Source organism: Poecilia reticulata, chromosome 6 (genome assembly GCF_904066995.2).
Source record: "Poecilia reticulata chromosome 6, P_reticulata-male-v2, whole genome shotgun sequence".
Lineage (NCBI taxonomy): Eukaryota > Metazoa > Chordata > Actinopteri > Cyprinodontiformes > Poeciliidae > Poecilia > Poecilia reticulata.
The window spans coordinates 16,875,261-16,889,221 of NC_088835.1; the positions used below are offsets into that span (position 1 = coordinate 16,875,261).

Genomic DNA, 13,961 nt, shown 5'->3' on the forward strand with positions numbered 1-13,961 from the left:
TATGTGGCATATTTGGTAAATGTCAAAGGATGCTGACAAATGGGATCAAGGTCCCCTTTGTTCATGTTAAAGTCCCAAAATCAGTGGTGCCAAACCCAACTAGCACAAACTCAAAGCACTGGACCTTGTTTGTGTAAAACTGTTTTGTGGATGTTTAAAGATCGGTCTTCCATAACTACCGCTTTCCAGTACTTTTCATGTTTCTTATCTATGAATAAGAACCGACTTCCAAAAGTTTTAGTTTATAAATATTACTGCATAATAAATTCAGACAATTCATTAAATCAACTTTAATTTTTAATGCTTTACATAAATCTACAGATATAAAAGAACAGGTGGTCTATGGTTGAATTGAAAACAAAAAGCTTCTATGATACAATTCAAAGTGCATTTAGTAAAAGGCTAATTTAAAAGACAAAACTTTACATAACTTAATATTGATTAGTTTAATAGTTATTTTTGTACCCTTTAGCCCTCAATGTTATTCACAACCTTTTAGTGAGAACCAAATGCTCTCAGCAGGTCTGAGCATAAGTGGATAGCAACCAAAAAGGAAACAGAATACCTTAATATTACAAATGCCATGGCTGTACAAAGTGAAACTACTTGACTTAAATGACTTCTCAATGCACTCAAACTGATGTGTAAGCCTGGGTTTGTGAGACATAATCTAAAACCTTTGGACTATCAGAAGGGGAAAATGTAGAGGATCAGACAGTGAAGCTAAAACTGAAGCTCAGTAACTGACCCATATGTGACAAAGTCCATGTAGGCTACAATCTTCACTGTGTAAAAATGATCCCCATGATTGCAAGATTAGAAAATATAACCCACAACTTCCACAGCATAAAACCTGAGGCCTGGCCCATGTCATTTAGGGGACCCTCGGTGGGCGTTTCTGGTTTAGAAACATAAATATTCGTGTGGGGAAAGGAACAGAACTCTAAAACCTGTTCAAGCAGTTTTCCCCCAATATTACTGAGGCTAACCAGACAAAATATCTAGTTCACCAAAATGACCACATTTATTAATGGATGGAGTGCAGGATGCTGTATTCAAATCACCAGCCTTAGTGGAAACCAATGTCAACTGCAGCATGGACATTACTGTCGTAGAAGCTGCATGCACTGTACACACAGGCTTTAACTCATATTACACCAGTCTCTCATGTGCGTCAAGCAGCTTCCTAAATCAACCACACAATGAAATTCACAGATACCAGGTTTTTTTTTTATGAAATCAAAGTAATTGCTGATCATCTGGATTGTGTTTGTGACCTACCATGGTGCCAAATATAAAAGAGGTCACAGTCAAACATTACAGAATTCTTCAGAAATGCTTTTTCTCATTTTCTTGTTAAAAAGAGGCAGCTGGTTGGTATACAAGAAGACTGTAGAAAGGAAATAAACAGCAGGAAGAAGAGTAGGAGTGTGAATATACGCATGTTTCTGAGCGGTCATTCTGGGTCAGTACAGGTCACTTAGGCCAGCAGTCTTGCGAGCTTTCTGCATTAGAGCTCGAAGCTGGAACTGTTTCCTGGACAGAAGGCGTACATGCTGCAACAGAAGAAAACAAGAGTGAATGTGGAAACCACTACAGAGAACTAAGGTCAGCAGATACCATGGATGCTCTTCACTGAGCTACCTTGAGGAAAACCTCCAGATCTATGACACCTCTGCGCAGGGCCTCTCCCAGGTAGAAGATTGTATCTTCAATTGCATTTTCTTCTGCATACAGATTCAGAATCTGCTTGTACAGAGGAGCTGTGGGCACAATGACATCATCTATATCATTGTTCTCTGATTGGTTCTCCATTTTCTCCAAGGCTTCGGTTAATTCCTCATCCTTCTTCTTCAGCAGCTCAATGTTCCTGTCAACATCAGTCTGTTGGAAGCAACAAAATTGGAGGACAATAATACATTAAAGGAGGAATAAAAAAAAAGAAGTACAACAGACAAAGTATCTTACCACTTCCTGGTCAAGTCTGGAGATCATCTCCTCCAGCTTCTGATGCCCTTTCTTTAGATCTTCCTCTGTTCGCTTCAGGGCATCCAGCTCTGCTTGAGCTCTGTCCATTTCTTCTTTCATTCTCCAGCGAAGTTTGTCACTTACAGCTGAAATCAGAGACGCACGAATGGTGTCTTCGCCAATGGTGCCGTCCCTGGTTGGCCCTTAGGAAACACAGATTGAAAATACTCTGTGATACAGTGTGGTAAAACACAACATCGCCATACCAGCATGTTAAGCTTGGACCTCTCCACTTTGAAATTGGTAGTTAATGTAGTGTTTTAATAAGACTAAAAGAATGTATATTTAACACTATTATTAGTATAATATTTATATATATTTTTATCTTATTATTATATTAACATTACTTGGACAGACTAGTTTAGAAGTAAACAATGTCAGGCTCTGCATTGTAAATGTAACAGATTTCTCTAAAGCCCATATGTCTGAAGTCAGCATCATTAATGTCTGTTGACTTTTTTGGCAGGCAAAACCAGCTTCTTCCATCACTAAAGGAGTCGCCTCAAGTTCTTCCTGCATGCTGCTGAAGGAGCAGCATTCACCACTGTAGAACAGTCTTTGTTTAAGATATTCTCAGTGTGTGTTGAGACAGTCTGTGGGGGGCAGGGAGAGACCATCCAGCACTTTGGCCTTTAATACGCTCCACTCCAGTTACAGCTGTGGCCTTTCAGAAGCAACTCGGCATACCACTGAAGTCACCAGGAGGGTGAGAGAGTGTAAGTAAAAAGGTCAAGGGTCTTCATTTAGGGTTGGATGAAGAACATGGAGATTTAAAGAACTTTATGGATACAATTAAGATATTCCATGACTTGAGATGCTGTGTTTTAAAGTAAATTAAGCAGAACCAGATGAAGTGCAGATGAGTACGGTTTGTGAATCTGCATATTTCCCCCAATATTAGCACAAACTTTGGAAAAACTCTGCTCAAGCTATCATAGATGCACGTATAAGGAGAGATCTACCTGAAGCATAAAAAGGCTACATCTAATACATACCCACTGTGGAGACTGGAGTCTGAGTTGGATAGTGTCCAGGTCCAGCTGTGGCTGGATAAGAGTTCCCAGCAGGGTACTGGTAAGCTGGGTAACCTCTGAAAAGAGTTGCATTATTAAAATGACAGTTCTTTATATTTTTCCATTTAAAAACAAAACTTTAAAGATAAAAACACTAGAAGCAAACTCTAGCTTACTTTATTTTATTTTAAACTATTTTCCCATAATAATGATCTACTGTGTCCTTCTAAGATAAAAAAATAATGTAATTTCTGTTTAACATAATGACTAATCAGTTGACAATGCTCCAAACTCCCTTATTCCAGAACCAGAGATCCAGAGTAAGTTTTCATCTAGGTTACCAAGAATAAAGTCAACTGAAAAGGACCAACTTGGATCAAAATCTCCCTGAACTAGAAATGAGTAATTAGGGTGAGCATTGGCTAAGTTAACAAAATAATGAATCCATTAACCCTAAGTACACTTGGACTGAACTCTTTTGATCCAGAACTCGGTAACCATAAGAACCCTTGACCTAGTTAAACCAGATCACTGGGTCACTTGGACCAGAGCCCTGCTCCTTCAGAACTGGGTAACAAGGGAGATTTTGGACAAAGTTTACCCAAGATGAGCTCCACTGTTTCTGTGTAAACTTGAACCCTTAGGGTTGGATGGGTCTTCATGTGAGTATTTATCTAGAGCAGTGTTTCTCAACCTTTTTTGGCCCAGCGCCCCCCTAGCCCTTATTCAGGTCCCTCACCGCCCCCCACCAAAGAATTTGCAGGCTACTTTGCACTGACCATTATTTTATCATTAATATTACTATCACTAATGTAGATGTTTAGATTTTCATGCTTGTTTCTGTATCTATCATCAAAAATAATTTCCCAGAGAACAAAAAAGCCATGGGGATAGAAATTATTTTCACAGGTGTCTATGAAAAATGCAATGAACATTCAAATTAAAATTAACATCAGCCAGTCAGAGTGGGAAAAAATATTCTTATTCTTTGCCATTTTGTAGTTGTTAAATATTACACAAATGAGCAGATAAAAGATGTTCAACATGCCAGTTTAAACTGAACTATTTGCAAAACAACTGAGCTCTGCAACATTAAAACATGGATAGAACTGCAACTACACTAATCATAACTCTTCTTCTCTTCAGTGTTTGTCAGTTTATGGTGGTGCAGCTCTGTGTTGCCTTCAGGAGAATGGGACATCAGAGTATCATCCATAAAACTTCACCCGCATGGCATTTATTGTGCAAACCAGAGCTTTCAGTGGAAAAACAAAAGTTCCAGATCCTTTTAATGCCATACAAATATGAGACAGAAACATGGATTATATCTTTATATAGACCTGTCTATTGATTTATAGATTTATAGTTTTACTGGACAGAAGAACAAATCTGGTTCTTAATCAAATCCTAATGAGTCAAATTGAAAGTGTCATTGAGTCATCAGCCTCATGACATTAACATTGACATGAAAAATAATATTGAAGAAATAAATATATCAAATCTAATTAAAAACATAAAAGTGATCAGTTCTTTACTGTTATGGTCTGTAAGATATATTTATTCTCAGTATTAGATGTGGTCTCAACAAACCCATGGCACTTCAACAATATTATTTTACCTTTTATCTGGAAATAGTGTCTGTTTATTCTTGCCATACATTCCTCTGTATTGATCGAAAGGTCTTGCCATACCAGTTTATTCCTCTGTATTTACTTTAGTTTCTTAGTTTATTCTTGCATTTTGTTCTTCATTTATTTCCATTTAGTTTTATTTGATTAGTTTTATCCTCTCTTGGTTTATTGCTATGTCCACTTTAGTTTCTTTCCTAAAGTTGCTAGATTTATTTTATAGTTTATTGACGCTCATCATCAGTAAACTCTTCACCTGCTGCGCTGCCTATTCATCATGTGTTTCACATCATGTGTTGATTTTTTCACTGTTCAGCGTCAGATTCTGTGTTTTTATGCCATAATTCACATCTAGTTCGTCGCTCCGTTTTATGTCCCGCTTCTCCTGTTTCAGAGTTTTGCGCAATGTGAACGTCTTTTTTTTTTTAAGCCCCTAAGGTGCAGGGCGGTCGGGAAGCGATGGGGAAAAGGCAGACTGACATAAAACTTTTAAAACAACGGAAACAATTTCTGCATTCTGATTATTGAAATTTAAAAGTGCTGTGTTGTTCTATCACCCCCGTTTCATACCAGACCACTTACAGCACCGTGTTAACGCTATAAAATGAACGCTCTCTATCATGGTATCACCCATGGAGGGATTTCTTGATTTCTTTATTTCAATGGGTTCATTTTTTAGAGGGATACTCAGTGAAGGTATCGTGATTTTAGCTACCAGTAGCAGGAGAATGGAGCTGCGCCAAGAAACTAACAGAAGCTAACAAATACTGAATAGAAGAAGAGCTGCCATCGATACAGTTGCAGCCAAGCATGATTTAATGTTACACAATACAGTTTTACCAAGTTGCTCCAGGTCTAAACTGGCTTTGTTTGAATTTAAGGTGTAAAGTTTACCTTCGACCAAACGCCCCCCAAAGGCATCCCAGCGCCCCCCTTTTGTAAAAATGTCCGCCAGCGCCCCCTGCCGTCCTCTGAACACCCCCTGGGGGGCGGTACCGCCCACGTTGAGAACCGCTAATCTAGAGGTATGTATTGGTTACAAGTTAAAATGCAAGCCAGTATTTAGAGATATTTGATAGGAATGCTATGGAAATACATGATTAGCCTTAAAGCCATAGTAGGTATGTAGTACACATTTTTTTCAGGTTTTTACCTAATTGTTAAAATTGTGATTATGTCATTACAGTATAATATGATGCAAATTATAATTTGTGACTTCACATCTTATATTTACTTAAGTGCAAGCCTTTGTTGTGGATATTTATATATAAGGCACAAATGTAATCAATAATAAAAACACCTGTCTTACAATCTGATGAATAAAAGGAACTCAAAGTAAACACCACGGCACTTGGTTGTTAGAGAACACATTATGCAGGCTTTGACAATGTAGAAACATCTTACCCTGGATTGGGATTTTGCCCATAGGGTGAGACTGCAGGCATGCCAGGCATATATGAAGCTGAGGAAGACAAAAGGTATTTCAGAGTAATTAAAAATATATTTTTGAGGATGAAATAGTTAAACTGTAACTCCAGGGAAGATTTAGCTTAAGTCCTGATGAGCTACCATGGTATGTGAGCACCCCCTGGTGCTCAAGGTAATAAATGCATTGCGTGAAATATGGTAGGAAAGAGAAAGATGACGAGAAATTTTGATGCAAAGCCAACTTAATTAGAGGGACTGCTAAAAATAACCTATTACAGCTGTAAATTATAAGACTATGTACGTTTTGGACTTTGAATAGTATTTGAACAATATTCTTACAACTTTATTAAAACAGACTTAAATAAGTGATGTATTTAGTAGCATGTATCCTCTAAATATCACGTATTATTTCATCTTTGTTACCATAAGGAATATTTACTATGTGGTCCCAAAAAGTAATCCTTCCTATAACAAAATGTGTCTAAAGTAAATTATATTGTCACTGACATAATTGATGAGGCAAAAATATAAAAAAACTTTTAGTTATACTGATAGTTACTACGCTGAAACTTTAGTTCACTTACAGTTCGGGGGTCCAGCTGCTTGAAAGCTTGGGAAGGGGGGTTGTGTGGTGGGACGGGAAAACACAGGCGGCTCCTCTCCAAACACGACAATCATCACCTGAATCAGGCCATACAGGTCTGACTGAGGCTGTAAAGCACACAGAGATTTGTTTTATGAACTAGGACAAAACAAGTTAGAATTTTGTTTTAGTTTTCTTTCTAATCTGGATGTGGTGGAGAAAACCCTAAAATACTACAATTAAGTGGTTCACAACAGGGCTCTTTGCACTGCAGGGCCTGGCTGCCAAGTTTGAAATTCCTGATTTCAAACTTTGGCTGAAGTGGTGCTTGTAATTTCAGTCTCTGGCGTGGCAGGAGAGCATGTGCAGCGATATGAGCCCATTCAGGGCCTACCATGTTGTTTTGCAAACATGTGTTGTGTCTTGTAATGTTTGTAATAAATGCAATTTATTGAATTCAGGCCAACTCCCAGAGGAGACTATTGACATAAAATATTGAAAATATTTTCAGTAATCTCTCACTTCTTTTTAAAATAAAATCAATTAAAACTGGAAATCAGATTTGGTGTAAATATGTAGAAGATTTTACTTTTAAGTCACATCACCCAGCCCTACTAGCTACTAATATGTTATGTGGTTCAGCCCTAAATATTCTCAAAGCTTTCACACACGCCTCTTCTGGTCAGGTGCAAACAGAACCAGAACTACAGATATCTAAAAAATATAATTCCAATTGTTTTATTATATTGACCGTTAACACCATACTCACATGTTTCCACTCATGTAGATAAGGGAGGTAAATTTTGCCATTGGCATCAATGTGCTTGCCCGTCTTAATCATCATGGTACTGGTTGGTTTTACAAAACATATAGGTGGGTTATATGGATATGTGTCCAGCAGCCACAAACACACTGGGATGTTGTAGACATTGCCTAGAGAAAAGTAAAACAAAGTGTACCATTAAATTAAAGGGGGTAAGTTTGTGGATATTGTCCACGAACTAACCCCAATTGTTGATTAATTGCACTTGGAATGTTATGTAAACTTAACGTACAACTATGCTACATATTCTTTTGCTTTTTTAAAATTATTATCAAGAGAGGAAAAATTATTTTACCTCTATAACTCACAGGGACAGTCCCGGTCAAGCTCATTAGGTCTCTCGATGAACCGTCATTAAACACTAGAACAGAAGAAGATGCAAATCCTCATATGAGCATGCAGGGTAAAAATCGATCAAGCTGACAAAAATAGAGAAGTAGGTATAAGTTAGTGTACCATAAGCATCCATAACCGGCTTCAGGTCCTTGTATTGGGAGATGACGTTGGTAATCTCCCGAACAGTCAGATCTCTGTATTTATATTGCTGAACAACAAAAAGAAAGGCGTAGTGTCATCTACATAAAACTAGATGACACTCATGACGATGCTGAAACATTTATGCAATGATCAAAATGGGAGGTTATTTGTACATTTTGTGATGGCAAAACAATACACTGCATTAAAAGTTATTAGCACCTTTATCAAAGCTATGAATTGCAGATTTTTCTCAAGCATGACTTAGTGACATATTTTTTTATTATTATTATTAAATGTACCAAAGTTCATTCTGTAAGGTGGGACATTAATAAATAAAGAATATGATGATGTCACAATCTGAAAATTGCAGTTGACGTATAACGTGCGGCTAAATATATTTTTAAAAGTACAATTCGCATTAGCGTGAGGTATCTAGACAAAATAGATCACATCATTGTACATGTAAAGCAAAACCTTACATTATAACAAAAAAAAGCTGTTTCTTGGACCGTAATTGCGCGGAATATTAGCCTGTTTACATTAGGTCACGGTCATATCTAGCTAACGTAACCCATAGCCGTTAGAGCAAAGCCTACCTTCAGCATTTTCTTCAGAGCGCTTTCGTTGACAACCGCCATATTTCTTGACGTGTATTTAAATCGCTCTTAATAATAATTGGAGTCTGAACAGTTGATATTTTATCCCAGCTGCTCTGACAACAACATAAACTGAAGTTATTAGCTAGCAAGAGTTAAATGCTAGGCTAATAGTAGCCTAGCCCAGAGACGACTACACACAGTCCTCGCGTTTCCTTAAAAATATTCCAGGTCAGTTTAAGCAATATCTCTGAGTTACAGCTTAACAATAGTCCACTTAATAACCAGTATGAAAAGCTAGAACAGCAAATTGTGAGTTCTAGAAAATTATACAAAACTAGATTCCGACGGTGTACAAAAGAAATGTCCGGGTGTCTTCTCAACTATTTCCGGTCTATGACGTAAGGTGTTGTCGTTAATGGTGACGTCTTTTTTCCGTAATTAGCTTGCAGTAGGTCAACTTCAATACAAATTTTTCATCTCTGATTATTTTGAACGTGTAAAAATACTTATTAAGTTGCTAGAATTAAAAGAAAATGAAATAAAATAAAAATTATTTTCATTCATAAAATAAAATGAAATTTAGTTGACTGTAAATAATTGATCAGCAAAAACAAAAACAAATTTGAATTTCAAAATCCGAGTAACATGATGGCCAAAATATAGGGTTATAAGTGGTAAAATTTCTCACAAAGAAAATATTTGCAGCAATAAAAATAACAAAAATAAAAATGTGTATGTTATTAAAAAGAGCACAAATAATAAGAAATGCCATACCATGTTTGCCTCCATGCTCACTAAAATGAATAGTTTTCAGAATGATTAAATGAATGTAGTCTAAATCCCTGTTAAAATGGTGATAATTTCAGAATATCTTCCACTGTTAATATGATGTATCCTAATCCAGTATCTTACCATCATAAGTGTGTGAATGTGTGAGTGAATGGAAATAACAGATTTCATTCAAAGTGTCTTTGAAGGTCCTGAAAAGCGCTTTACGAGTCTGATTTCAGTTCATGAATTCAGTGAAAAATAATTAGTTCAGTCTTGGAAACTAAAAGAAAACTGTGATAACTGAGTTGAATGTACACACCCTTAAACCAAAGCACCTCTGAAGTACCTTTTGATCATTTATTCATTCCAACTTCCTTGGTATAACCCATATTTTAACTTGGCAATATTTATCCTCTTTTCCATTTAAAGTTTTTTTCAAGTTTAAAAATCAAATTTAATGAAGATATTTGAGGTTACCTAAGCAACCAAGCTAACACAACCTTTCTTTGGATATTTCTCCTCTAGATTTGTTGTTGTTGATTTACCAACCTGATCAAAAATTAAAAGACCAGTAAATGAAGAATTTGTATTTCATGTTGTCAAATCAGAACCAGAGTTTCATCAGGCATTTTCACAATAAATGTTATTGTTTTCCATTATTTCATCTCTGAAATAATGGAAAATCTAACCGTTCCATAAATTCTCTCTGACTGATTTTTTAAAATTTTTTTATTAAGCTTCCTGTTTGTAACATTTTGTCTCAAGTAACAATTCCTCATTGAACCATGCCCCATCTTATCTGACACACATATATCCAAAACAACAGTGAGTTCTTTGTAAAAGTATTTTATTTACACCAAGAAAAGAAATAATCCTTATTATGTCTTTGAAAAGTTGTGGTTAAAAGTTCCAAACATTTCAAGCAAAGTAACTTCAACAATAGTAAAGACAAAAAAAAAAAAAAACTTATCAGCTTGAGCAGTTCTATTTTTTTATTCTCTCAAAACATTTTTGCAATTAAAATAAGCACATTTACATGCGTGAGCTGTATTTGGTTGTATGTGACTTTTCTGTTCAAAGGTCCATGTAAAATCACCAGTCAGTGCAAACAAGGTATTTTATAGGCTAGTTGTAAAGTAATTCAAGGCAGTGTGAAAATAGTGGATAGAAGGAACTAGAAGACCGACAGACAAGTCATTTCCACAAGACCTAGCTAAAGACTGTCCTAATGTTTATACGTAAACTATTAGCAGACAACAACGTACATTGTGCTGTTTTGGTTTTGATTTTCAGTTAGTGGGCTATACATGCATTTTAAGCCTATCTTTTCATAGAGTAAAACACCTTTTTTTTTTTTTTTACACAAATTGTACAAATATACACAAACACACTAACAACTGGTTTCATTTTCATGCTGGAAAGGTTGGCCATCTCCTCTGAGTAAAGATATGCAATATCTCCCATCTGCTTCTTTATGGAACTGCAGCGAACCTAAATAAAACAACAGTAAATAACATGTCAAAAACTCAGTTATAATTTCAAAGCGGAAAGATCATTGTTGGCCAGTGCCAGAATCGGAAAGACAGCTGGTATTTAACTAAAAGCTATTGGTTTGAAATCTGTTGGAGTGTTACTTACATGAGGCTTGCTCAGGTTCTGGATTGGAACGCATTAATGGAGGAACCTCCCCAAACAAGATAGCCATCACCTGCAGTAGGCTAAATAAGTCACATTCACCCTGGTAGAGGAAAGAAAAACATCTTGGTGAAGTGTGAATGTCACTACCCAGAAACAATAACCTAAAAATATAGATTTGCTTAATCAAAGTCATGGTTTAGTCAATTAAAAATAACTTTTCTTTTTTTTTTTTTTACCTTCTTCCAATCTTTCAAGTAAGGTATTGTGACCTCACCATCACTGGCTATGTACTTTCCTTTGACAACAGTCATTTCACGTGTGGGCTTCACATAACATATCGGTGGAGAATTGGGGTAGTTTTGCTGAATCCAAACACATATGGGGATGTTGTAGGTCTTGCCTTACATAAAAACAGAGGAAAGGTTATAAATATAACTCAGGCAACAGAACAGCGCACTGCTTTATGGTCTTTCACTGTTGGTCAAGCAACAATAACGAGATTATCTGTTGTACATGGTTCAAAGTACAAACTCAGTTACCTGAAAACACCACAGGAATGGTTCCCGTAAGGCTCATCAAGCTTTTTGCGGTTCCGTCTTTGTACACTGAACAAAGTAAACCAAATATCAGATAAACGTAACATCGGATGAAATTATAATTTCTTCTGTTGTATATAGATTCACAGTGTTGAGGCTGACAAAAAAGTTTGAGTCGTTATTTTGTCGCATACCGTACTCAGCCATCTCAGGCACGAGGTTTGTGAAGTAAGTCAAGGAGACGTACATTTGATGAGCCACATGTTTTCGCAGATATGCCTTTAAAATACATTCAACAAAGCAAAGCTATGACAATGGTTTTAAAACTGAAAAAAAAAAATGCTCATGGCTATTAGTTAAACTGAAAAAGAACTTACCCTAGGGAGCATTTTCCTGATCATTTCCTCATTGAATAACATGATAAATGTAGATTTATCTTCGAAAACACTTCAAAAAAGAACAAAAGAATGAGAAAGAGCTTCTCTTTGCAATCAACTTTCAACCTGACTACCTCGAGGACAACCTCCTGTCTTTTATAACCCTGGACAGCCAGGAAGTGAACAGACCCACAATTATGCAAATGACCTGATGTACAAAGAATGATGCGTCCCACGTGGCTTTGAAAAACAAGAAAATGTGTTTTTCTTTTTAGATCAATTTTGCAATGCAGCAGCCATGGATGATTTTGCTTTTTAAAGAAAATAATCTACAGTAAGTAATTCAGCGCTGCCGTTAAGGTTGCAACATAACAGTCAGACATAGCTTGAGATAGCAATAAAATGCTGCTACCAGAACAAAATTTCCTATTAAAAACCTACGACAAATTTTACTTACAACTAAGATTATCTTTTCCAAGAATCTTACAAGAATAATATTGTTGTATAAATGTTATCTCCAGTTGAGGTGGAGCAATAAAATAAAACACAATAACAAAGATGACCTATTTTAAGGTCAACGGCATAGTTTTCTTTAAGATATACTGATAAGGGAATATGCATTTAAAATTATCTTTCTTTAGGTTTTAAGTTTATATTAAAAACTATGGTGTGTGCCTTTAAGAACAATTTTTTGCAGATTGTACATGTGACTAAAACTCTTTGTTTTAACTGCATTTAAATGTTCTTGACCCACTTTGCTTCACTATGTTATCACATTTTGCAGTCCTAATCAGGCATAACAGTATGATGACCTGCCCAATACTTGTGCTGATTCTCTTCTTGTTCCCAAAACAGCCCTAACCAGTTAATAGACTAATTAGAACTGTGAGGGTGTGCTGCAGTATCCGTTACCATGATGTTAGCAGCAAATCTACATCATGTCTAGTTTATTTAGCATCCACATTTAGCTATAGCAACACAGCTATTCTTACAGTAGTCCACACCTCACATGATTTATATATTTTCAAATAAATTCACAGGTATTCTAGTTTAAACAATACATCTGAAAAACGCAAGTAGTGAGTAGCTTAATCTTAGCTGAAAGCTGTCCTAATGTCATGCATTTTTGTGAGTTGCAAGTTGATGTCTCATTGATTGGATGTGTTTGTTTAGCACATCCAGCATATTACCTTTTTTTTTTTTTTTTAACTCTCAAACCGGTCCTGAATATTGTTTTTTTGCCTTTAGTCAAGACTCTTTTTATTGCTGAAAGAGCCAAAAGCCATGCCTCCCCGTCATTAGATCACCGTCCTTGGATACGTTTCATGCAAACAAAACCAGCAGTTATAGAGATGCTTTGACCTAGATTTCTGGGTAATCCCAATGCGGACCTTGTCAAACTTTCTGTCTGAGAATTGCGAAACGATAGTATTGCTAAATAAGATGTCTCGTCTCAACCACAGGCAGACCAAGGCAAATAAAATAATCATGCAGGAACTTTAGAGATCAGTTTGTAAATAACAAATAATGCAACTTAACCTAAGTTGCCCAACAATCTGCACATCTATAAACGAATGTGTCCGCGTTTGTAAGTGTAATTAGATGAATGTGGATTTAGAGTAAAGCGCTGGAGTCAGAACCAGAATATGTCTTTGCGAGTTCAGCCCATTTGACATTCTTTTAAGAATTTACATTTAAGTAGACATTACATGTGCCTGTTATTAAGGGCACACTTTTTTTTGTAACAAATCTTTTTAAAATTGGTCTGATGTAATATTCCAATTTCAAATGTCATGCTTTCATTAACTGTAAGCAAAAATCCTCTCAATTAAACAGAAATAAAGACCATATTTGTGAATATGTTTCACATAGTGATACGATTCTATGAACCTTTCAATAATATTCAAATCTATTGAATGGCTTTGCAGTGTTCTTCACATCACCTTTCCACAATGCTACGATCAGCAAACAGATCGATATCTATACAAGCCATTTATCTTGCTCTATAGTTTGGTGGGATGAATACAGGCCACAGCCTTTCATTTATTCATTTCACGCAA

General features: G+C 36.2%; 2 protein-coding genes across 2 annotated transcripts; both read right to left on the minus strand.

Annotated features, from left to right (window-relative positions):
- Positions 1-275: 275 nt before the first annotated feature.
- Positions 276-8,988, minus strand: tsg101a (tumor susceptibility 101a). The gene is made up of 10 exons (XM_008411535.3): positions 8,577-8,988; positions 7,960-8,047; positions 7,799-7,864; positions 7,450-7,613; positions 6,682-6,808; positions 6,074-6,131; positions 3,024-3,118; positions 1,969-2,171; positions 1,645-1,884; positions 276-1,556 (listed from the first exon to the last, which is right to left on the minus strand). The coding sequence occupies exons 1-10, from the start codon at positions 8,616-8,618 to the stop codon at positions 1,467-1,469; spliced, it is 1,173 nt and encodes a 390-aa protein (XP_008409757.2). The 5' UTR covers positions 8,619-8,988; the 3' UTR covers positions 276-1,466.
- Positions 8,989-10,082: 1,094 nt separating this feature from the next.
- On the minus strand, positions 10,083-13,917 carry LOC103466144 (tumor susceptibility gene 101 protein). The gene is made up of 6 exons (XM_008411534.3): positions 11,902-13,917; positions 11,719-11,803; positions 11,528-11,593; positions 11,225-11,388; positions 10,989-11,088; positions 10,083-10,841 (listed from the first exon to the last, which is right to left on the minus strand). The coding sequence occupies exons 1-6, from the start codon at positions 11,941-11,943 to the stop codon at positions 10,741-10,743; spliced, it is 558 nt and encodes a 185-aa protein (XP_008409756.1). The 5' UTR covers positions 11,944-13,917; the 3' UTR covers positions 10,083-10,740.
- Positions 13,918-13,961: the final 44 nt, after the last annotated feature.

Bases quoted from the DNA above. Each gene is read 5' to 3' on its own strand.
- tsg101a (XM_008411535.3), bottom strand. From the start codon at position 8,618: ATGGCGGTTGTCAACGAAAGCGCTCTGAAGAAAATGCTGAAG. The intron at 7,865-7,959 runs GTACACTAACTT...CTTCTGTTCTAG, and splicing joins GCCGGTTATGGATGCTTATG to TGTTTAATGACGGTTCATCG. The intron at 6,132-6,681 runs GTAAGTGAACTA...TGTCTTCCTCAG, and splicing joins AGCAGCTGGACCCCCGAACT to CTTCATATATGCCTGGCATG.
- LOC103466144 (XM_008411534.3), bottom strand. From the start codon at position 11,943: ATGTTATTCAATGAGGAAATGATCAGGAAAATGCTCCCTAGG. The intron at 11,594-11,718 runs GTATGCGACAAA...TACTTTGTTCAG, and splicing joins GCCTGAGATGGCTGAGTACG to TGTACAAAGACGGAACCGCA. The intron at 11,389-11,527 runs GTAACTGAGTTT...TTTTTATGTAAG, and splicing joins CATTCCTGTGGTGTTTTCAG to GCAAGACCTACAACATCCCC.